The sequence below is a fragment of the Pelophylax lessonae genome, assembly GCF_965119305.1.
Source record: "Pelophylax lessonae genome assembly, chromosome: 6".
Classification (NCBI taxonomy): domain Eukaryota; kingdom Metazoa; phylum Chordata; class Amphibia; order Anura; family Ranidae; genus Pelophylax; species Pelophylax lessonae.
The window spans coordinates 191,937,968-191,963,786 of NC_138773.1; the positions used below are offsets into that span (position 1 = coordinate 191,937,968).

At 43.2% G+C, this 25,819-nt stretch overlaps 1 protein-coding gene across 2 annotated transcripts in view; it reads right to left on the reverse strand.

The window, feature by feature from the left end:
• CDK15 (cyclin dependent kinase 15) overlaps positions 1–25,819 on the reverse strand; it is a 322,696-nt gene that overhangs the window by 202,322 nt on the left and 94,555 nt on the right. For both annotated transcript variants that reach the window (XM_082261320.1, XM_082261321.1), the window contains 3 exons: positions 24,913–24,975; positions 19,922–20,045; positions 14,407–14,527 (listed from right to left, as the gene is read on the reverse strand). In XM_082261320.1, coding sequence (XP_082117446.1) covers positions 14,407–14,527; positions 19,922–20,045; positions 24,913–24,975 — 308 coding nt within the window. The remainder of the gene's footprint in view (positions 1–14,406; positions 14,528–19,921; positions 20,046–24,912; positions 24,976–25,819) is intronic.

Genomic DNA, 25,819 nt, shown 5'->3' on the forward strand with positions numbered 1-25,819 from the left:
TCCTTGAGTTGTATTGTATGCAATGTATTAAGGCCTCCTCCGCCCGCCTCCCTCGAGGCGGGGCGGAGGCAGGGCAGAGAACGGCCTTAATACATTGCATACAATACAACTCAATGAGAGGAGGCGGGGCGGAGGCGGGGCAGAGAACGGCCTTAATACATTCATACAATACAACTCAATGAGAGGAGGCGGGGCGGAGGCGGGGCAGGCACGGCTCAATACAGCTCAGCTACTGCGAGATTTCTGGAATAGAATACATCCCAGCAGACACTGCGAATCGCCGAATGACGTCATCGCCGATCGGACCCGGAAGTGAGGAGAGGAGGAATAAAGCAGAAATTAAGGTATTTACTAGCAAAAAAAAAAAAAAAAAAAGTTTCCATTGGTAAAAGCCGTTTTAAAGGGGATTACATAGATCTATGTATTCCACCCTATTAAAAACGGGTGAAACTCCGCTTTAAGTATTACAAGTAGTTTATTTTAAATTTTCTACTCAAGTACTGAAAGTAAAAGTACAAGTATTGTGTTATGTAGTTATTAAAGAAAGTAGTCAAAAGGCCATGGCCCCCCTCCCATTTTAGATCCCCCCTTGGAGCAGGCCAGGGTCCCCCTCCCATTATAGATCCCCTTAGAGCAGGCCAGGGTCCCCCTCCCATTACAGATTCTCTTTAGAGTAGGCCAGGGTCCCCCTCCCATTATAGATCCCTCTTAGAGCAGGCCAGGGTCCCCCTCGCATTATAGATCCCCCTTAGAGCAGGCCAGGGCCCCCCTCCCTTTATAGATCCCACTTAGAGCAGGTCAGGGTCCCCCTGCCATTATAGATCCCACTTAAAGCAGGCCAGGGTCCCCCTCCCATTATAGAGCCCCCCTAGAGCAGGCCAGGGTCCTCCTCCCATTATAGATCCCCCTTAGAGCAGGCCAGGGTCCCCCTCCCATTATAGATTCCCCTTAGAGCAGGCCAGGGTCCCCCTCCCATTATAGATTCTCATCAGAGCAGGCCAGGGTCCCCCTCCCATTATAGAGCCCCCTTAAAGCAGGCCAGGGTCCCCTTCCCATTATAGATTTCCCTTAGAGCAGGCCAGTGTCCCCCTCCCATTATAGATTTACCTTAGAGCAGGCCAGTGTCCCCCCTCCCATTATGGATTCCCCTTAGAGCAGGCCAGTGTCCCCCTCCCATTATAGATTCCCCTTAGAGCAGGCCAGGGTCCCCCTCCCATTATAGAGCCCCCTTAGAGCAGAACAGGGCCCCCCTCCCATTATAGATCCCCCTTAGAGTAGGGCAGGCCAGGGCAGGTCCCTCCCCCCATTGAATAGATCCGATCCCCTTAGTGAGTGACTTGACTTCATGACAGTTCTTACTTCTCCTACCTTAGGCTGTCTGGAGTCCTCCAGCCTCTCTCTCCACAGTCCCCAGTCCAGTCCCCCCTGCTAAAAGAAGAATATATTCCAGTTCTCCCACGCTGGGCGGCCGCACTGCACAGTGCCCAGGGGGCTCGTTCGAGATCCTCTTTGCCACTCCAGCCCTGAATTTACCTCCCTACGAGCCAATTCCAGGAAGGGCCATGAACTTGACCATTGCCAGAACCTGGGGATGGTCCCAAGGGGCCCAATTGGAGCGAGGCACAGTCTTGGAGGTAGCTGGGAATGAGTGCACAGAAAGAGATTTGGAGGTGGGTGAAAACTTTGACACCAGATCAGAGGGCTTATTTATTAGATGCCCAGGCAGACAACAAGTTGGATGTCGTCCAAGTGCTGCTAAAATGGTGAAAAGACACTGAACAAGGGAATTCAGGCCCGAGTGTTCTTCAGCTGGAGAAGGAGATGTTAGAAGAAGGGTCATCACCCTCTCCGGCCAGTCCCAGCCCTGTGAACAGGGATGCCAATGAATTAGGCGCTCCCCCTGCCTCTTTTTATGCAGATATGAGCCGTCTAGTCGACAGTCTGGTCAAGAATGGTTCTAATGGTGCAGGACAAAGCTACAGGCGGCTGTGGTTCTTCTCTGACCAACTACCAGCTCCCACTGGAGAAGAGGAATTTGAGAGTCGGATGAGCCAGGCCACCCAGGCTGTGGAAGAGTGGAGTGTGCCCGAGGCGGTGAAGAGACAGCGGCTCAGTGAGAGTTTGAGGGGCCCAGCTTCTGAAGTGATTAGAAACCTGAGGCTGGGCAACAAAAACTGTACGGCTAAAGACTACATAGATGCCCTGTTTGCTGTCTTTGGATGAGTGGAAAAAAATACAGATCTGTTGTACAAGTTTAATCATACCCACCAGCAACGGGGAGAGAGATTATCTGACTGTTTTCCAGGTGGACAAGATGTTGCACCAGATTCTGCTAAAAATCTGCTAGACCCTAAAGATGCTGATCGAGTGTGGCTGGACAGGGTGCTGCAAGGGGCTCGGCCTAATCACCCCTACCTACCCTGAGTTGATGAGTGAAGTGAGAGAAGAGGAGGCCTTGCTGGAAGAAAAAAGCCAAGGTGTCAGAGCTGTTAAGCAGTGAAGGGCGGAAAGAAAGGGCCTCTGCCCGTTTAGCTTGAGTGGAGAAAAGTCTCTCAGATGAAGAGTGAAGTGGATACGACTTAGGTCATTGTGAAAACCCTGGAGAAAAGAAGTCTGAAGAAAAGCAAGTTCCACCAAATGAATGATCCGGGTGGCACAGGCCCAAACTCAAATGTGCCAGACCCCGATGCAAGTCATGGAGACTCAGGGAAGAGTTCAAGAACCAAAGACTTAAGGGGTTGAATCTTTCCCCCCTCTGAGATAAAGGGTGTTTTGAGTGTGGAGAAGTTGGACATTTTCGGGCCAAATGCCCCAAGCAGGGACTTAGTCCTCAAGTGTTGGAGGAGCTGTTGAAAGCTTTACAGAAATTCTTCTTTCCAAAGAATGCGGAAAACTTCAGGGGACCTCAGTGAAGGAGCCAACTGAGCATCCTGAGATTAAAAAGAGCTCCAGCACTAGCAAAACTGGTAAATGCCACGGGATGGGGCCCTCTGACCGGTCCTCCCCCTCTACACTTAATTTACAAGAGGGGCCACCTGGGTTGGGTGAAAAGACACAGGGGGGTCAGTGCATCTTTTCCACCAAGGAAGAAGAGGATCTGGTCTCCCATCATGAAAGCGGTAGAAGTACAGACTGCTGAGTTCCCTAGAAGGGACACATCCGTATGTGAAATGAGAACAGTTTCTCCCATCAGTTCCACTCCAGTAACGCCTGTAATAGAGACACCTAGAAGACTGGAAAGACCGGCGCCAACCGCACGGCAAAAATTATTTACAGCCACAGAGGGGAGGATGCCTAAGAAGTTGGTGGGGCCCTCTCCAGTGGAGGGAATCTATACTAAGGCCTTGTTAGACACTGGGGCTCAAGTGACGCTGTTGTATAGAGACTTCTATGACAAGTATCTGAAACATATTCCACTGTGCAAGCTGGAGGAGTTGGAAATTTCAGGGCTTGGACCACAGAAGTTTCCCTATGATGGGTATATACCCATAAAAATTGCTTTTAATCCATCAGCAGATGAGAAGATAAAGGTCTTTGACGCACTGGCGGTGGTGTTCCCTCGGCCCCCTGGGGTGAAACAGAACTCTTTGATCATTGGGACTAATACAGATCTGGCGAGGAGGATGCTTACCCCCTTGGCCTTGAGGGGCTCTCCAGCTGAAGAAGTACACCCTCAATTAAGAAAGGCTTTTCAACGAGTGATACAAGAACAGAAGGCTCCAGTGGAAGGAGTGGGGAAGTTGTGGCGATTGGACACTCGGGAGCAGATGTTGGGATCAGCCGGGTTCTTTGGTTATGCTGGAAGGCAATCCACTGGGGGAAGACGCGGAGCTGGATCTAGTCCCAGAAATAGTCCTTACGAAGGTTTTGTGGAGAACTGGAGGGAAGGTTCCTGTCGGTATTCGGAACATCACTGAGCAGCTGGTCAGTCTGAAACTTCATATGGTGTTTGGGCGGGTGAGTGTTGCCACCCCAGTGACCTTGAAGGATTTGGTCCAGAAAGAAGAGAGGAGTGAGCAGAACGAAGACCCCCAAGATTTGATGCCCTGCTGTCCCATGGTGGGAAAAACTTTTTTTGAAACTATTTCAATGTAGGATGTGCAAAGAGCGCTCAGCATCAAATCCAGCTGAGTGAGGAAAAACCTTTTCGCGAGAGAGCTCAGCGGATCCCTTTGATTGGTTTGGAAGATCTTTGAGAACAGCTGGCGGAATTGCAGAAGTCGGGAGTTATCAGGGAGTCCTGTAGCCCATATGCTTCTCCCATTGTAGTATTTCGGAAGAAGAATGGGACTATTAGGATGTTCATTGACTACCGAACCTTGAATCGCCAGACCATCCCTGACCAGTATACAGCTCCCAGAATTGAAGATGCCTTGCAATGTTTGTCAGGAGCCAGGTGGTTCAGTGTACTGGACCTGAAGAGTGGCTACTACCAGATACCTATGCACCCTGATGATAGAGAGAAGACTGCTTTCATTAGCCCATTGGGTTTCTTTGAATTTGACCGTATGCCACAAGGATTGTCAGGTGCCCCCGCTACTTTTCAAAGATTAATGGAAAATACTGTGGGTGATATGAATTTAGTCAAAGTCCTTGTATATTTGGACGATATTCGTGTTCGGAAAAACGTTGGAAGGACACGAAGCTCATCTTGAGAAGGTTTTCCCAGAGGCTCTGTGAAGGACTAAAGTTGTCCTTGGAGAAGTGCCAGTTCTACCATATGTCTGTCACCTATTTAGGCATGTGGTCTCAGCAGATGGGGTGGCTACTGACCCCAAGAAGTTAAAGGCTGTTGCTACTTGGCCCCGACCAAGGACGGTAACTGAACTGCGGTCTTTCTTGGGGTTCTGCTCCTATTACTGAAGATTCGTTAAGAATTTTGCTCAGATAGCAAAGCCTTTGAATGAGTTGCTACAAAGGGAAATTGACAAAGAAGATTTGCAACCGAGTGTCAAACAACCACGTTCAAAGGGACCTAGAGGGTCTAGAGAGTCTATTCAAATCAGTGGAATACCGGATGTGAGCAAGCCTTCTGGAAATTGAGGGGCAGTAGTGGACAAGCTGCGGGATTATCTGTATGGGGCCTACTTCATGGTGAAGACAGATAACAATCCGTTGACTTATTTGCTGACTAAGGCTAACTTAGATGCCACTGGACATCGGTGGTTGGCTGCTTTATCGGAGTTCTAGTTCTAGCCTAAAGTACCGACCTGGAAAGGGTAATCTGGATGCAGACGCCCTATCCAGCTGACCTCATTCCTCAAATGGAGAAGAAAGTAACTGGGTGCACCTGACCTCAGAGGGAGTTCAAGCTGCATGTCAACAGAAACAAACATAAAAAACTGGCGCAACAGGACTCAAAATGAACCTCAATAACCTCCTAGGAAAATATTAATGGGAAGATGCACGGACCTGGATGTTGTGTGGCAAAGTCCAAAAAGTCCATAAGAAGCACCGGTCTGTGCACTCCAGAAGGCTGCTGACTCTCAAGACGAGAAGAAACTTGCAATATACTGGAAGATAAGAACAGCGCCACTCTAAGTGCAGTAAAACCAATACTTTATTTGACATCTAATAATGCTGGGTACTCACAAGATAAACGATTAAAAAGCATGATGAACGTATGTAAAAAGATCCATTAATCCAGTGCCTGGGCGAGGAGGGGCTGATGTGCTCCAAACAAGTCCGTCCGACTGCGGGAGTGAGCAGTATCCGGACCCCGAGGACACCTGCAACGCCTCCGGCGGCGGACTTCCGGGTTGGGCGTAGAGCGTGGGCGTGATGACGTAGGCGACGCGTTGTCGGAGCATGCGCTCCTTCCTCAGGCCTATGAACCCGCCATCTTGGAGAAGGGCATTATATAGGGGAGGAATGCTCGACTGCCGCAGGGTCCTAAGAGGAGTCCTATGCGGCAAATACCCTCACTGAGGACACCTGGACGGCAGTTCTAGCCTAAGAGCTAAGCGGGTATGGTAGAATATATGCACACAGAGTATACATAAATAGATAAAAGTGGTCATATAATACAAACTACAGAATTACTAAAAGAAGAAAATAACAGACCTGTTGGATAAAAACCTAATAGTAGGAAATATTGTATCTGGAACCGATCCTAATGGCAGCAACAAATAGTAATAATAATAATAAATAATAATAATGATAAATAAAAATTAAATAAAAAAAAAAAATAAAAAAAAAAAAATTAATTATTAGCTTAGCTCTTAGGCTACAACTGCTCCGACAACGCGTCGCCTACGTCATCACGCCCACGCTCTACGCCCAACCCGGAAGTCCGCCGCCGGAGGCGTTGCAGGTGTCCTCGGGGTCCGGATACTGCTCACTCCCGCAGTCGGACGGACTTGTTTGGAGCACATCAGCCCCTCCTCGCCCAGGCACTGGATTAATGGATCTTTTTACATACGTTCATCATGCTTTTTAATCGTTTATCTTGTGAGTACCCAGCATTATAAGATGTCAAATAAAGTATTGGTTTTACTGCACTTAGAGTGGCGCTGTTCTTATCTTCCAAGCTGCATGTCAAAGAGTCGAATATCGACATAAACGAGCTACTGGAGCAGAGGCAGTGGGAGTCTCTCCGGTGGGGGTGCCTTATTGCTACTGTGATTTAACTCAAGTGCGAAGTCTGGAGCTCCTTTAGTTAAGAAAAGAAGATATGAGGAAGGATCAGAAGGAGGACCCTCTGTGTGCTCTAGTGAAAGCAGCGCTAACTTCAGGGGATCCTAAAACCTTACTGGGTAGCCCAATTGGAGGGGTTAGAGTAATTTTTAAGGACGTGGACAAGATGAAGTTGGAAGACGGGATTGTCTACTGCATGTGCCTTGCAGAAGAGGCAGACGTAGTTCAACAGTTGTTCTTGCCAGAGAAGGATCGGTTGATTGTACTAACAGCCCTTCATGATACTCATTGACATTTGGGGCCGGACTGAACTTTCAAGTTGGTCAGAGATTGGTTCTATTGGCCTTTTTATGAGGAAAGAAGTGGAAAGTTATTGCCACTCTTGTATTTAGTGTATTCCGAGGAAGACTTTACCACATAGAGCTGCTACAATGGGCCATCTGCAAAGTCAAGGACCTGTGGAGTTAGTGTGCATTGACTTCCTGTGTCTCGAACCTGACCTGGGTGGGCGTAGTAATGTTCTGGTTGTGATGGATCATTTTACTAGATATGCGCAGGCTTTTCCAACACGAGACCAGTGGGCTAGTACAATTGCCAAAACGCTTGTGGAAAAGTTCTACGTCCATTATGGCCTACCACTACGTATACATTCTGATCAAGGCCTGGGACTTTGAAAGTAAGCTCATCCGAAGACTATGTGAACTGCTAAATATATAGAAGTCCAGGACAACTTTGTATCATCCAAAGGGAGATCCTCAACCTGAGAGGTTTACATCCACAGGGAGATCCTCAACCTGAGAGGTTTAATCGCAAAATAAATATGTTAGGAACTGCTAAATATGTTAGGAACTTTGCCGACGGAGAAAAAACATTGGGGTGATCACATTGCCACAGTAGTGCATGCTTATAACAGTACAGTGAATGACTCCACTGAATATTCCCTTATTGATGTTTGGGAGAGAAGCCCGATTACCAGTGGATCTGGCTTTTGGAACATCAGAGTTCTTTATAAAGGTTATGTGGACCGACTTCGGAGGAATGTGAAAATAGCCCATGAGAAGGCCCTTGAAGCATCTGCCTTAAGAGAACAGCGGAATAAGAAGAACTTCGACTTAAAAGTGCGAAAGGGGAAGATTGGTCCTGTAAGGGCATGGCATAGAAATCACTTGTTACCTATTTTAGATGCCATTAGGGTACCAGCAGTCTCTGATGCTGATATTCCTAAAACCCCCACTTTACGATATGGGAAACAGCGGGCATCAAGATCTTCAAGTCAACAAGAAGAGGAGGAAGATAGTGAAGATGAAGAAGTGATATTTGATTGGTGGTGGCCCTCTTCAACGGAAGATACGTTTGGAAGCAGTGGGTCCTCTGTGGGAGATTGGCCAATGTTACCTTTACCTGTGAGAGAGAGATCTCATCCTAAGGACTTACAGCCCTAAGGACTTACAAAAATCTAAGGATTCAGGTAACCCTGTCTTGACTGTTTATAGAGAGGCTCAGGAAGTTGGTACAGAGCTTGTTGAACCGGTGGACATGCCATATTTTTAAGAGGTTCCAGTTATCCCTTCACCATCCAGCCCTGAATTATTTAGTACTGAAAACCCTGACCCTCTCCCGGAAGAAAATGTAGAAACACCTATTATGGTTTAGGGCCTGGTGTTACCTTGAGTGGAAGATAAGAGAGATGTATCTGATAAGTTGGAAGAGCCACAACCAGGATGTCGTTCATGGAGACCGGAGCCAAACTCGTGGAGGACGGATCGATCTGAGAGGTGTTAGAGGACACAGTTGGTGACGGAGGCCTGAGTGTGCGGCCTAGAAAGAGCGGAGCCCATCCTCAGCAGTGCGGATGCTGGTAGTCACAGGGAGGTGACGGATCCAGTTGAGTACGGAGCGGCAGAAGCTGAACTGACTGACCGGAACAGCGAGAGCCGAACAGATGAATTGATTACATCTGATTCATATATTTTGGTATAGGTTTTATCCTATTTATTTGGTAAGAGGTTATCACCATCCCTGCGCTACTGAAATTCTAATGAAAAAGCAAGTTCCCGGTTTTTTTTTTTGGATGAATGTTATTTTTTATGTTCACATGTGGACACTGCTGCATTAAAAAGTGCCTGGTGACAACTGAAATCGCAAATATAAACATGCATCCATCATACACTGACTGCATATAGGATTTCATATACACCACTACATTGGGATATCACACTGAAGAGTGATAAAGAGCTCCAACTGCCGGCAAAGATTCTGCAAGGCCTTGCTAGAGCAGGAACTTCATTGCTCACAATCCTTAAAGGGAACCCATTGAAATGATGGTAGATTCTTTTTAGGTAAACATGAGGTATTGCCAGTTCTGATTTTAGAGGAGGTTAAGCAGTGTTCATGGTTAATACATTTGCAATAGCTCTGACAGTTAAAGCTGATAGTTCTTTCAGTCACTCTTACTCATTAAATATAACACTGTTGATTAAGCAATTATTTCTGCAGTGTCTGTCTTTTGAGCTCCCTTGTATTAAGTGGGGTTTTAATGGATTGATACTGCAATATCTGTTATTACCGAACCCTATATGTTCTTCTTAAGTTGTTGATTTACCTTTATCTCAGTAAACAGTCAGACTTTTATCTCTTCTATTGTGTCAGTGTATTTTTGGAGATCATCTCTCAAATGTCTGAACCTAAAGTGCCTAGTGGGATGGATACTTCTCAGGGTCAGGTGGGTGCAGAGGAACTTCCACTAACCAGCAGCCCTCAAGGGGTCATGATATATATATATGTAGTATTTTGCCTGTCACATGTTTCCAGCTGTGATTTATTGGGTCTAAGGGAGTCTCCTCCCTGTATCCAATAAGGCAGCTTGTTGGACAGTGGAGGAAACATTACCAGTAGCACACCAGGGTTTATGGCTGTCTCAGTGAGTGGGCATTCTCGCAATGCATCCTGGAATTGGCTATAAACCCTGAGGGAGCATGTGACAGGGCGTCTTTTGGCGGGAGCAAAGTCCCAGGAGGAGGTGGACGGCTGTCTCTCTTCCTGCAGGTGTGAGGAAGGTGGTTCAGGCAGTTGGCCTATTGGACCAAGTGTGGAGCTGGGCTGCAGAGGACCTAGAGAGCAGACCAGTGGAGCTGCTGGCAGAATCTTTTGGGAAAAACCATATGTGAGTACAAAGGGGACTGCCTAAGAGAGGGGGCCATTCCAAAGAAGTCAGGGGATCAAGGAGCAAGCTCACACAGGAGTGTATCAGTAAAGGGGGTGCCGTGTAGTTAACCCTAAAGATTAGGAACAAAGGGGGTGCCAGGAAGGGTCCTGAAGTTGTTTAACAGTACAGTACAGTTTACCTCAGGATACAGTTTACCTCAGGAAGCTCAATTATTTACTTCACTGCTAAGAGCAAAGTGAAGCAGTGGCCTAGTTGTGACTAGCGCCATTCAGCATTACTCAGCATTTTTCAAGTCATCCCAGTCCATTGTGCATAGTGTATAAAGTTTGAGTATCCCACTCATTCCCTTCTCCCATCCAAGTTCCAAATAAAAACACAAAAACCAAAGATACTGGACTGTTTCCTGACTGAGCTAAAACACTTGGGAAAATGTCAAACTGTCATGTTGTTGCTAGTGGTAACCAAGGGAAACCTGTAACCAGCAGCTCCCATGGGAGTAGTACTATATATATATATATATATATATATATATATATATATATATATATATACTCACACTCTCATGTGACAACACTGAAGAAATTACACTTTGCTACAATGTAAAGTAGTGAGTGTATAGCTTGTATAACAGTGTAAATTTGCTGTCCCCTCAAAATAACCTAACACACAGCCATTAATGTCTAAACCGCTGGCAACAAGTGAGTACACCCCTAACTGAAAATGTCCAAATTCGACCCGGTTAGCCATTTTCCTTCTCCGGTTTCATGTGTCTTGTTAGTGTTACAAGGTCTCAGGTGTGAATTGGGAGCAGGTGTGGTAAATTTGATATCACACTCTCATGCTGGTCACAGGAAGTTCAACCTGGCACCTCATGGCAAAGAACTCCCTGAGGATCTGCCAAAAAGAATTGATGCTCTACATAAAGATGGCCTAGGCTATAAGATTGCCAAGACCCTGAAACTGAGCTGCAGCATGGTGACCAAGACCATACAGCGGTTTAACAGGACCGGTTCCAGTCAGAATAGAGTGGTCGCCATGGTCGACCAAAGAAGTTGAGTGCATGTGCTCAGCGTCATATCCTGAGGTTGTCTTTGGAAAATAGACGTATGAGTGCTGCCAGTATTGCTGCAGAGGATGAAGGGGTGGGGTCAGCTTGTCAGTGCTTAGACCAGGCATGTCCAACCTGCGGCCCAGAGCCCCAGGCAATGCGGCCCATTGCCCCCTGACAATTTTTTTTTTTTTTTATGGGGAAGAAGGAAGTTGGGTCGGGGACACGGCCACAGCGGCTTCCAACTAACTGTAGGCAGAGGCTGCCTCAGAAGGAATAATCCTCTAGTTGTGTTAAATTAGTGCTAGGGGGGGCGGCAGCGCGGGAAGGGCGCAGCAGCGTTTTATTACTTATATACCTTAACTATAGTATATATTTTATATGCGGCCCGAGAAAATTTCTCTACACTCAATGTGGCCCAGAGAAGCCAAAAGGTTGGACACCCATGGCTTAGACCATACGCCGCACACTGCATCAAGTTGGTCTGCATGGCTGCATTCTAGAAAGAAAGCCTCATCTAAAGATGATACACAAAAAGCCCGCAAACAGTTTGCTGAAGACAAGCAGACTAAGGAAATGAATTACTGGAATTATGTCCAGTGGTCTGATGAGACCAATATAAACTTATTTGGTTCAGATGGTGTCAAGCGTGTGAAGCGGCAACCAGGTGAGGAGTACAAAGACAAGTGTGTCTTGCCTACAGTCAAGCATGGTGGTGGGAGTGTCATGGTCTGGGGCTGCATGAGTGCTGCCAGCACTGAGGAGCTACAGTTCATTGAGGGAACCATGAATGCCAACATGTACTGTGACATACTGAAGCAGAGCATGATCCACTCCCTTCGGAGACTGGGCCACAGGGCAGTATTCCAACAGAACGACCCCAAACACACCTCTAAGATGACCACTGCCTGGCTAAAGAAGCTGAGGGTAAAGGTGGCTAAGCATGTCTCCAGACCTAAACCCTATTGAGCATCTGTGGGGCATCCTCAAAAAGAAGGAGGAGCGCAAGGTCTCTAAAATCCACCAGCTCCATGATGTTGTCATGGAGGAGTGGAAGAAGACTACAGTGGCAACCTGTGAAGCTCTTGCAAACTCCATGCCCAAAAGGGTTAAGGCAGTTCTGGAAAATGGTGGCCACACAAAATATTGACACTTTCGGACCAATTTGGACAATTTCACTTAGGGGTGTATTCACTTTTGTTACCAGTGGTTTAGACATTAATGGCTGTGTGAGTTATTTTGAGGGGACAGCAAATTTACACTATCATACAAGCTGTACACTCAATACTTTATATTGTAGCAAAGTGTCCTTTATTCAGTGTTGCCACATGAAAAGATAAAATAAAATATTTTTTCTTCAAAGGGCCCATTCTTTAGGGGCCAGAAGCTTTGGACGTTTATGTCCACTTGTAGGTGGGCTGTAAAAAAAAAAAAAAAAGATGTAATCAACCTCCTGCTTTTACCGCCCCCTGTCTGCCTATGTGAAAAGGAGCCTTAAAGAGAAGCTTCATTCTCCCCCAAAAAAATTAAGTCAGCAGCTACAAATACTGTAGCTGCTGCCTTTTTTAATATAAGGACACTTGCCTGTCCAGGGATCCAGCGATGTCCATGCCCAAACCAATTCTTCAATCGGCTTCGGGTGCAGGCGTTGGTGTCTTAGCTAAAGAAAACTGGCAGTGAACCCTCTGGCGTCACAGCTAGTCTTCTACTACACATGCACTAGTCGCGCTTCGGTTTGTGAATGGTCTAGGCGTGTAAACCCAGTTTTACGCTGACACCTGCCAGAAGTTCAAACCACTTACTGGTGAATCCAAAACTAAAGAGTTTCCAGGATGTTGAGGCATTTTTTCTCACAAAGGATTAGAAGATGAATAGCCAGATTGGCTGAGAATGGTGCAGACATCCCTTGGACAATATTAACACAGTTTTTTCTTTTTTTTTTCATGGGGAATGAGTGGGGGCATTATTAATACTGCACAGCTTGCCGAAAAATTAAAGGCCAGTCGTGTACCTGGTGGCACCTGGTGCAAATTGTTTGTTTAAAACCTCTCTCCCTCTTTATGTCAAAATGATTTTCAGTAATAACAAAAATAAAATAACCTTAATGTCCAGAAGAAGGCATTGTTGGGCCTCAGTTGGTCCATTCTGGGATTGTGTCCATTGGCTAATGTTTTCAAAGCTAGACTGTCAACATACCTTTTGATCACATAATGTTAATACTTGCAGATGTCTTGCTGTTATTACTCGGAAAAGGGGGGGAAAAGGGCTGGACTTTAATTGCGGCGCATGGTGGGATGGACCGTGCGTCTCCATCCCTAATTTCATTTAGAAAAAAAGCAAAAGGTTGGGACTTTATATGAGAGACATGACGGTGACAAGGCTGGTAGGGTTAAAATATAACATTTATTGTTGTATACATATATCATATAATCATAATGTACAGGATAAACATAATGTATGGTATATATAAAAAACTGAAATAGTACAAATGATGAGTGGTCCCCAAGCCAGCTTGAAAGAACCAGCATAGCAATAGACAATCATAGAGGTAGTTTGAGTACAATCATAACATCCGTAACTGACGCGTTTCGTGGACTAGTATCGCCACTTCTTCAAGAGTAGGTGTATGATCCATATCTATAGACAAAAAATGCGACATAAACCCAGATGTCTCACCGTCATTGCCAGCTACTGCTGGGGCCACCATGTAAGTTGTGAGACTGTGGGGGTTTTTCCCTCCCTCTCCCTTCCCCTCTCAGCTTCTAACGACCTTCATGTTATGCAATGTTTTTATACGCATTTTTTTGTCTATAGATATGGATCATACACCTACTCTTGAAGAAGTGGCGATACTAGTCCACGAAACGCGTCAGTTACGGATGTTATGATTGTACTCAAACTACCTCTATGATTGTCTATTGCTATGCTGGTTCTTTCAAGCTGGCTTGGGGACCACTCATCATTTGTACTATTTCATTTTTTTACATATACCATACATTATGTTTATCCTGTACATTATGATTATATGATATATGTATACAACAATAAATGTTATATTTTTGCCCTACCAGCCTTGTCACCGTCATGTCTCTCATATAAAGTCCCAACCTTTTGCTTTTTTTCTTGCTGCTATTACTCATGCATTCCTTTCAGACCTATGCTTTTGTGGATAATTGGTCTGTTGTAGACCATATATGTTGTCTTTGTCTTTTTTCTCTTTGTTATGTGAAAAAAACTTTAATTGTCATTAAAAAACAAAAGCAAAAAAAAACATAGGGTTTCATAGCAAAACATGGGGATAATAACAGCATGTACTGTAAGCCACTTTTATCCCCATTAGCTGCAGAGATACCTAACTGATCATGCTGTCAACTCATACAAACTGGTCAGGAAAGACTGCAGAAAATAGCAAATGGTTTCCTGGTGTCATTTTGTTTTTCAACCTATACCATAAAAAAAAAAATTATTTTTACAACTTGTGTTTATTTTATGAAATCAACATACACTGTAATTCCTTCCTTATTCTGAGTAACACGAAATCTTGAGTTGTATTTACCAGATATCTAGATCGGAGGAATAATCAGTAGCACCTAGAAGAACATCTGGTGGGCGGTACCACAGAGTGACCACTTCTGAGGAGTACGTCTGACTGGGGATTGACTTTGCTCGAGCAAGACCTGTAGAGAGATCAGAGCACATTGCAAGACATCACACAAAGTCTGAAGTCAGCAAAATTCATCAGTCTGCTGTAAGCTATTAGTAACTTGCATACTCTGTCACCAAATTCGTCAGTCTGCTTTAAGCTCTTAGTAACCTGCATAGTCTATTGTCACCAAATTCTTCAGTCTTTATTTACTATACAATCTAATGCCACCAAAATGCATAAGTCTACTGTAAACTGTTGATATCAGATTTTGGAGGAAGAAAACAAAATGCATCAGTCAGCTGTAAACAGATGATTTGTATATTAAAAAAGAATAGCGCACACATGCAAAAGAAACTACCAAATTTGAAGACAATCCATAAATAAAAATGGGGATTTGGTCCCACCATATGCTCAAGCCCACCACTACGTCAAAGTACCCCATTATCTTAGAAATACATGGGTATGCTCCCCCAAATTATTTGCTTGTTTATTATGTATTCGGTCTGACCAGACTATCGAGGTTCAGCAACCCACCCCACCCCCCACACACACCTGTACTCTATCAGTGTCCACTATCAAGTGGATATAGGAGGAGTCCCCTGTAGTGCATTTGCACATCTTTCCCAGCAAGGAGTATTATCTCCAAGGGTTAGAAAGGCTGGATTCATCTCTTTTTCATGGATAGTGTAGAAAAAAAAAACCACTGATAATGGGGTACTTTGACGCAGTGGTGGGCTTGAGCACTATATGGCCATATGGTGGGACTAAATCCCCATTTTTATTTATGGATTGTCTTCAAATTTGGTAGTTTCTTTTGCATGTGTGCGCTATTCTTTTTTAATATACATGTCTTTTGGTTCATAGCTGCACCAGCTTTAGAAATACATGGGTATGCTCCCCCAAATTATTTGCTTGTTTATTATGTAAACAGATGATTCCCTACACATTCTGGTTTCATTAGAATGCATTTATTTGCTGTAAGCTATTAATTACAAAACAAGATGCCATCAAAATGCATTACAAATAAATCAATTATAAAAATATTATAAGGAGATTGCTATTTCAATTCCTAGCTATTAAATAAAGCAAAAGAAACCTTTCCTGAGAGAAACATGAAGCCTGCCATTGCTAAGGTCTCATTCTGAAAATGCTAGTTGGTTGGCTGTCAGGCTGTCTCTTACCAAGGCTCACTTTTCATATTTCACACATTTCCTTCCTGCATTAAGCAAGACATTACAGGAACATTTTAAGTGCTATTTCACAATCTGGGACAAACTTATACTTGTACAATATCGTGAAAACAATGTCCTACAACAGGCTTTAGGTCAGTGGGAGTAAAATATGTCCCTACTCTTGTGGTCAGTGAGACCATGCCCCATCAATGGTCAGTAGCAGAAAAACAAGCCCATTGCATCAGGTCAGTGGGATTAAACAAAATACCCCTGTGTCAACAGGAATAATGTCTCAGCTTCACTGGACAGTGGGAGTAACAAATGATCCTGCGTCAGTGAAAGTAACAAATGATCCTGCGTCAGTGGAAGTAACAAATGATCCTGCGTCAGTGGGAGTAACAAATGACCCCAGCGTCAGCGGAAGTAACAAATGATCCTGCGTCAGTGGGAGTAACAAATGACCCCAGCGTCAGTGGGAGTAACAAATGACCCCAGCGTCAGTGGGAGTAACAAATGACCCCAGCGTCAGTGGGAGTAACAAATGACCCAGCGTCAGTGGGAGTAACAAATGACCCCAGCGTCAGTGGGAGTAACAAATGATCCTGCGTCAGTGGGAGTAACAAATGACCCCAGCGTCAGTGGGAGTAACAAATGACCCCAGCATCAGTGGGAGTAACAAATGACCCAGCGTCAGTGGGAGTAACAAATGACCCTGCATCAGTGGTCAGTAAAAGGAATGATGGCTTTGAATCAGTAGGGAGAATGGTGCCCTTCTGTTAAAGGGGGATTGGCTGCCCCTATGTCAGCAATTTGTGATAGGAATAGTATTCCTTTTTTGATGGTAGGAATGGTGCCCTTGTGTCAGTGGGAAATTGTGTGCCAGCATTGGTGTTCAATTCTCTGTGCTGCTCCTTTCAAAGATGCCAAGTCCAGGACTATACACTTGCCATTAAGGACGGGATCACTCCACTTAAGGTTGCCTGTTACATTGCTGTGGTGCTGCAATGCTCTGCTTCCCACTGCCATTGGATACAGCAGCTTTCAACTGCCACTTGCAAAGAGAAAGCCCTGTATACAGGGCTTGCTCACTGCAAAGCTAGTCTACGGCAACCAATTAACTGTAATCGCCCCATAGGTTGTTGTTTGGGGACTGTTGCATTACGGAAACTACTGTATACTGAACAGTGTGGTTACCCATTAGTGTAATGGTTTACTAGTGAGACTCAAAACATTGGAAGGTATGGGGCCAGACCCCTGACACACCAACACAAAATGCAAGTGCATTTTAAAGAACTAGAGCATTTCAGGCCCCAAAATGCTTACAGAAAAAAAGATTTTATTTTTAACCCTCCTAAGATGTGTGCAAAGTGGTGACAATGATAGATAAGGTCAGTAGGTAATATTTCAGGTTCACTTTAAAAGTAACTATGAAAAGTACAAATATAGCAAATTTTATGACGGGGGCCATTCAAAACTTTTAGTATGAGTGAACCTTTACTGAGCAGTGTAGCTAAGCTGGATTCATAGCCTGTATGTATAATAAGCAAATTTGTGTGCCAATACAGTGCCTTGTGAAAGTATTCGGCCCCCTTGAACTTTTCGACCTTTTGCCATATTTCAGGCTTCAAACATAAAAATATAAAACTGTAATTTTTTGTGAAGAATCAACAACAAATGGGACACAATCATGAAGTGGAACGAAATTTATTGGATATTTCAAACTTTGTTAACAAATAAAAAACTGAAAAATTGGGCGTGCAAAATTATTCAGCCCCTTTACTTTCAGTGCAGCAAACTCTCTCCAGAAGTTCAGTGAGGATCTCTGAATGATCCAATGTTGACCTAAATGACTAATGATGATAAATAGAATCCACCTGTGTGTAATCAAGTCTCCGAATAAATGCACCTGCACTGTGATAGTCTCAGAGGTCCGTTTAAAGCGCAGAGAGCATCATGAAGAACAAGGAACACACCAGGCAGGTCCGAGATACTGTTGTGGAGAAGTTTAAAGCTTGGGAAAACTTTTTGTATCCAAATCCGGCTTTAAACATCCCAAGGAGCACTGTGCAAGCGATAATATTGAAATGGAAGGAGTATCAGACCACTGCAAATCTACGAAGACCTGGCTGTCCCTCTAAACTTTCAGCTCATACAAGGAAAAGACTGATCAGAGATGCAGCCAAGAGGCCCATGATCACTCTGGATGAACTGCAGAGTTCTACAGCTGAGGTGGGAGACTCTGTCCATAGGACAACAATCAGTCGTATACTGCACAAATCTGGCCTTTATGGAAGAGTGGCAAGAAGAAAGCCATTTCTTAAAGATATCCATAAAAAGCGTTGTTTAAAGTTTGCCACAAGCCACCTGGGAGACACACCAAACATGTGGAAGAAGGTGCTCTGTTCAGATGAAACCAAAATCAAACTTTTTGGCAACAATGCAAAACGTTATGTTTGGCGTAAAAGCAACACAGCTCATCACCCTGAACACACCATCCCCACTGTCAAACATGGTGGTGGCAGCAACATGGTTTGGGCCTGCTTTTCTTCAGCAGGGACAGGGAAGATGGTTAAAATTGATGGGAAGATGGATGGAGCCAAATACAGGACCATTCTGGAAGAAAACCTGATGGAGTCTGCAAAAGACCTGAGACTGGGACGGAGATCTGTCTTCCAACAAGACAATGATCCAAAGCATAAAGCAAAATCTACAATGGAAGGGTTCACAAATAAACATATCCAGGTGTTAGAATAGCCAAGTCAAAGTCCAGACCTGAATCCAATCGAGAATCTGTGGAAAGAACTGAAAACTGCTGTTAACAAACGCTTTCGATGTGCAAAACTGATAGAGACATACCCCAAGCGACTTACAGCTGTAATAGCAGCAAAAGGTGGCGCTACAAAGTATTAACTTAAGGGGGCTGAATAATTTTGCAAGCCCAATTTTTCGGTTTTTTATTTGTTAAAAAAGTTTGAAATATCCAATAAATTTCATTCCACTTCATGATTGTGTCCCACTTGCTGTTGATTCTTCACAAAAAATTACAGTTTAATATCTTTGTTTGAAGCCTGAAATGTGGCAAAAGGTCGCAAAGTTCAAGGGGGCCGAATACTTTCACAAGGAACTGTATATGTATATAATACAAGACTATAGATGAATATAAATAATTTTACATTACAATAGTCCAAAAGTCAAATGTTACATCATTTTCTGTCTTTTCTGGGGAATTGCTTTAGTACAAGTCACTATATAAATGCCTTTTGGTTATACGATATGAAAAAAAGATAACCCCAGAGTTGACTTATTCTATTTTATCAAAGCTTATGTAACTAAGAGCCTGGGCCCTTAGACTTGTGAACAGAACTACAGAGAATCAAAGTTCAGATTGGCTGATGCAACTATTTTATCAGAGGTTGTGTCACCAAATTATTAGTCCTTCAGACATGTGGCCTGAACAAAAGAGCCTAGAGAAGCACTTTCTCCAGCAAAGGTAGGAATTTCAATTTGAACTGTATTAACCAGGTAAAGTGATTAAATAAAAAATGGATGATACATGGATTAAAACCAATTAGGCTTGTTTCTTTAGTAAACTCGAAATAAGGTGATTAACACCTAGAATATCAATCACGTCAGATAACAGTCAAGATATCAATTTGTATCTGGAGATCTGAGCAGACACCAGTGACTGGCCCATATTGAATTAAAGGTCTGTTAAGCTGGTTGGACTTTTTTTTCGTTTAACACAACATATAGGCTATGGTTCTCTAAAGATAAGTCTGTTGCTTGAATGACTAATGTGCACATACCTGTAAGCTTGCAGGACAGGACCATGTATACCTACAGTATATGCTAATAGGGTGAACAAAATGTATTTTTTGGTAGCCAAGCCATCTGATTGCCATCTTATTTAAGTCGTTACCTTTCAGGATCTTGGCAGAAGATTATTTAATTTGCTGTGCAACAAATTCCCTCATTTACTCTCCCTTCAAGTTTTTTTTTTTTGTTCTCAACACCCAACAGACTTTGCATTGGTGTTTTTAAAGCAGTAACATGCGTTTTAATGCAGTCCAGATATTGGCCAAGTTTTTTTTTTACACATATGCATCCCATTAACCTGCCAAGACTGAACATTTCATTAACCTTAAGAGTTTGTTTAATCTTATTCATGATGATCTAATTACAAATGAAGTGTACTCTAAAGGCCTGTTGCTCCAACTACTCTGATGTAATTGTATCAGCTGTGTTGGACTTACCAAAGTCAGCCAGTTTGAGCTCCCCTAGGTAGCTGATAAGGAGATTCTGTGGTTTTATGTCTCGATGCAGGATGTGCTGGTGATGGATATAGGCCAGACCTCTGAGCAACTGGAACATGAAGAGCTACACAAATAGATAACAAGTCTCAGATCAAAAGAGAAGCATTTGTGCTTTGCGCAGAACTACTTTCACTTCTGGTTGGAATCAACCCAATGTACAACCATTATTTATTATACAAAATATTCTCTAATTGATGTAGAAGGAGTTATATGGAACTGGTAACAAAAATAAAAATGGACAGTAAAATGTCCAGGGTAAATCCCACAACTCTAATAAACAAGTATCGGCTAAGTATGGCATGATTACAGAAAGATAAGGCTCATATAATATAGGTGTTCTTTTCTTTACTCGTCAACTGGGGTGACAATGCAAATGGCCTATTGTATGGACAGAATACATGAAAAATGGTGTGGTCTTTAGAACTGCTTCAATTAGGTAGTGGCTTAACTCAGTTGTCAGAGACTATACAGAACAGCAACATGGCAATAGCAGCAGCATGACTAAGGCACTTCAGATGTAATCCTAACCCCCCTTTGACCTCCAACCAAGCCAACCCTTTTTACCCCAACTAAATATATAAAAATGCCAAAACACAATTGTTGGGAGTAAAATTTTGTCTGTAATGGCCATTTATTAAAACCAAACAAAATATAACAAACATTCCTTAAAACAGGAAACAAAATAATACAATAACAAGAAACATTAGGTTGCCGATCTTTTGAGGCACCAAGTATCAATTATCCACATTGTATCTGCATAACTATTTACACGGTGTCCAGCTGCACCACACTGGATCGGAGATGACCTCAACATTCAGCAGATACCTCACAATTTTAACCTACCGGTTAACCCCCATTAACTGGCATTCCACAGGTGACTCCATACCTTAGACGGGTCCCTAAACTGATAAACACAGCAGGTTATTTTAAACGCCTCCAAAGACCCCAACCACCAAACCACGAAGACAACATAGAGATGCAAAAAAATCCAGGATAGGGGTGGGTGGGCAGGAACGTTCCTCACCCATATGTCTCACAGAATGCTGGGAAGATGAGCTGCCTTCTCCAAGACCTCCTTGCAGCCCTTCCTACCTGCTAAAAGAAAAGCCCCCTAATTGGGTAGAGGGCCCAGTGAACTTTAATTAACCCTGACTCTCCCTGATTACCCTGACTACCTTGTCATGCCCGCCCTATGCTTTTTTTTTTTGCTTCGGATTGTACTTTATAAGGGCGCACACAAAGAGATGGGGGTACACATGACAACTTTTTCTGGTGCCAGAATCTCAGTGCTGTATCAGCATAGATACTACCTGCTTGGCTCAGATAAGATCCTGGTAAAGGATACAAACTGAGGGGTTAATTTATGGTTAAGGGTTGATTTTAGGGTTTAGGTTTATTGTAAGGATGGTGTAAAGATTAGGGGGTGAACTTTATGATAATGCAGTGCTTACTATTAGTGTGGTTCCAGAATAGGAAAAGTCCTTTACAGCCCCAGCCCCGGGAGACTCATGCCATGATTTCTAAGTGCCGAAAGTTCAGCTGCTGGAAAACGAATGTAGCGCTACTCTCTTGGGAGCTGCTGGTGATGGGTTCCCCTGGGTTACCATTAGCAACAACATGACAGTTAGACATTTTCCCAAGTGTTTTAGCTCAGTCAGGAAACAGTCCAGTATCTTTGGTTTTTATGTTTTATTTGGAACTTGGATAGGAGAAAAAGTTACAAGTTACAAAAGAGCCCAAATTGCAATGTAAGGTCCTGTCCTCGGACCCCTCTTCTCCATCTACACCCCCTTCTTTGATCACTTGATAAACTCCCATGGGTTCCAGTACCATCTCTATGCTGATGACACACAAATCTATCTCTCTACTCCTCACCTCACTCCTCTCGCATTACTAACTGACATATCAGCATGGATGTCCCATCACTTCAACTCAATCTTTCTAAAACTGAGCTCATAATATTTTCTCCTACCCGAGCTATGAACATTGAGCGAGTGGCTGCGGCGGCCCATAGGTGCCAGGTGATGCATTTGGACATCGTACAAAAGTGTTCTAGAAGGTATGCCTTTGCAAAGTTTGCCTCAGGAGAGTGCATGTGATCAGCACTGTCCCGGCAGGGTCAGGGATCCTGCAGCCTCATGGGACGATCGGGGGAGAATGAAAACTTCTCTTGCAAGCTTTAACCCAGACATTGGCAGACACAAGACTGCTCTAACTGCTGATGAGAAAAGACTAGTTTCTGGTGAATAGAAGCCTCTCTGTCTTAGCAGGAGGTCTAGTGGCACCTTATTTTCCATGGTCACCTTTTCTGGGATCTCTGTGTTTAGAGTGAGAGCTTCATGCTGTATTAGACCATCTAGTGACAAAGGGGCTAATCCTAAGGTGAGCAGTTAGTGTGACCTTAGTGATGGACAAGCACGAAGTGGAGCAGAGTCTTTATAAATGTGCATGAATCACCGTTCCTTCACCATGGGCCATTTTTTTCACTCTTAATAATTATATATGTGTTAGTGCTGCACTATTATTTTATTTGTAGATCCTGCAGACTCACCCCTTTTGTTTTGCCAGCCTCTCCCTATTAGATTGTAAGCTCGCAGGAGCAGGGCCCTCTTAACCCTCTTGTATTATATTGTACTGTTGCTGTATTGTCTCCCTTTATATTGTAAAGGGCTGTGCAAACTGTTGGCGCTATATAAATCCTGTATAATATTAATAGTAATAACATATATAAAGCAATACCAATGACCATAGGCAGTTTAAGAAGAGTTAAAAGCACAACAAGCATTCCTGACAATGAATGTAAGCATACAAAGGTAAATGCTGTGAAAACTGATATTCTGAAAGACCATGCCTATGTGAGGACTGACAGGACTGACAACTCATTCATAATTATTAATACATATATCTATCAAATCACATAGAATGTGGCAGATACATTGCAGGAAACTCTAAGCTGTCCTAAACCCAAAAACAAAAATTAAATACAATATATTTCAGCTTTTGCAGCTTACCAATGCATAAGAAGTATTCCAGGTGGACCAATATAAATATGTGTAATAACTATGTATATACCACACCTGGCCGTTGCCCCAGAAGCTGGAACTTACTGAAGCAGACTCTGCTACTCCAGTGATCTCCACTAGCTTCTGGGTCCTGTGCTAAGTGACAGCCCTGATGCATTCTGAACACAAAAGGTCAGCACATACGCCATTCAAGGTTTTCTGAATGAATGAAAACTGTTCTCTAAATGGACAAAGTTTAGAGGTAGGGCAGTGATATCATGTTTTCTCTTCCTTCTATTTGAGAATGCTTTGCATTCATTCACAATATGCAACTGTGCTGAGTGGACGACCTCCTATATTCACAATGCATCAGGCCAGTCGCTCAGGACGGGACCCAGAAGATCACTGTAGTAGCACTAGCTATATCTACTTCAATGATTTCTATCTTTCAGGGGCATCGTCCAGGTATAGTATATGTAAAGTTACATTGGTTTAAGCTGGACCAATGTCATTATGCATAAATAATGCTGCCTTCTCAGAGAAAGTCTAGTAAACCCACCCAATAGACTTTTTGCCAAAGATCTATTTGTCATGAGTGTCAGCTGAGAATTCACCCTGATTACTAGGTGATTCTGCTACAATTGACCAGACTAGGTGATGACTATGAAATGCATATGGGTTTTAATAGTCCTTCTCAAATTAAGTTGAACCCATTCATTGCCCTCCAATGGCATATCGGTACTGGTGAATAGGATAACCCATAGCCATAAGAGGACAGTTGTCTAATGCAGCCTTTCTTTGTGGAAATCAGAAGTCAAGTCTATGGGGCTATGGTTCCTTCCATAATAAACTAGAAGTTTCTCAGCTGCCTGCTCCTGCTTTTTTCCTTCTCCATGAAAACAGAGTTTAAGTTCAGCTAAGTGAGAGTTTGCAGGTTAGTTACCTGTCATGTTGTTTGTTTGCCTTTAAATAGTTTTGTCCCTACCATTCTGCAGCTATGGGATGGTCTATGTAGTTAGTCCCACCCTTCTTTATGCTTCAGCCTCCATTTATTACATGTATTGCATTCTGCTGGAATTTTTTACCTATCTGATGTTCATCTGTTATGATCTACACAAGTTTTAGGATTAAAGTTTTCTGTGATCTGCAAGATGTCATTTGGATTTAGTCACTGTTTGCCAAGCTACTGAGACTGTAAGTTAAGCTATGGCACCACAACTGGATCAGTTATAGAGATCACACTTTCAGCGCTTAAATTGTGGAAACAGAACCGTTATCTGCTCTGGTGTCTCCAAAGTTTACAGAGCTGTGGCATGTTCTAGTGTCCCCCCTCTCCTAAGGAACATTCTGATCACTTTCTAAACTCTATGGCCAGCAAAATGCTTTTCCCAGGAAGGACAAAACTGATTAAAGCTAGGAAATAAGCTGTCTTCACTTCATGTAAGATCCGTGCGGATGGGTGACCATGTTGGCACCACCCAGCTCAACATACTTAAAAATAGGAATAGAATGTTATATTCTCAGCCAAACAGCGACTACAGCAAATCAATGAATATAATGTTTGGGTCTTCAGGCAACCAGGGGAGCAGCGGCTTTCAGAATACAATAGCCCGCAGGGTCATATTCCTCCAGGCTGTTTAGTGTGGATCGGGGAATCAAATTATTTCTCCTGTTCATTCCTCTGGGCTGAACGAGAGCATTCTACATGTGTATGGCTAGCCTTCGCTAATATACATTTTTAGCCATTTTTATGAAAACTAGTGTTTGTGGATGCAAGATGGTAAACTCCTTCATAGAACTGATGAACATGTGAACTTCACAGAGAACAGATCAGTGTATTGCAAGAAGAATTAGCCTAATCTGGTTTTAGCAATGAGTCCCAGGTGCCCATGTGTGACCTTAGATATATGAATAAAAACAAGATCTCACCCTGACATTGTACGGCAGAAGTCCTCCAGGATGTTGGGCCATGTACTGTGACAGGTCTGTATGCTGCAGAAATGTAAAATGTATAAAAAAACATCACCAAAACAAGCTCTTAAATTAAAAAAAAAAAAAGTTAGGATTTACCATAGACCATTCTTTATATAAACACCCTTGATCCTATATACTCTCTTATATATAACAATTCATGTTGCTTGCTTTACCTCATCAGTTCCACCTCCAAAACCTTTATTTTCTGACTAGGTTTGATTTTCCTCAGACTTTGGATAGGATGTCTGGGGATACTCAAAAAAATAAAAAAATAAAAAAAATAACTATTATGAGGGTCAAGAATAAGTGTAGTTAATGAATTGATAATGTCATGTTGGCTTTATCCATAGTCTTTCTGTATTCCTATTCAGCGGGGTAAATAGTAATCTTTTAATCATTTTATTGTGTTACAATTATTTATCCGATTGATTGTTCTGATTTACTTCAATCTGCATAATCATCTCTGTACTGCATTAGTGAGTAAGCCTGTGGATGTGCTGACATTAGGAAAAGATTATTATTATTATTATAATCTCAAGAAATGACTGAACATATTCTGGAAGCTCTTTTTGAGACTATTTAATTAGGCTGAATGATCCAAAATACATTTAAATTTTTTTTTTACAGAGATGTCCAAAACAGTGCCACAAGCTCCCCCTACAGGACATGCTTGGACATGAAAAGGATGCAGAATGGCCTTACTGTATATAAAAAAAAGCATATCTGTCAAAAAATAGATCCTTATGTGCTGGCTTTTGTAACTTTTGATATATGCTCGTTTTCTGTTTTTATGCACTGATTGGCAATTGTCAGGATTAAGACTTGACTGGAAAAATTAACTTGTACTGGAAAAATTTACTTT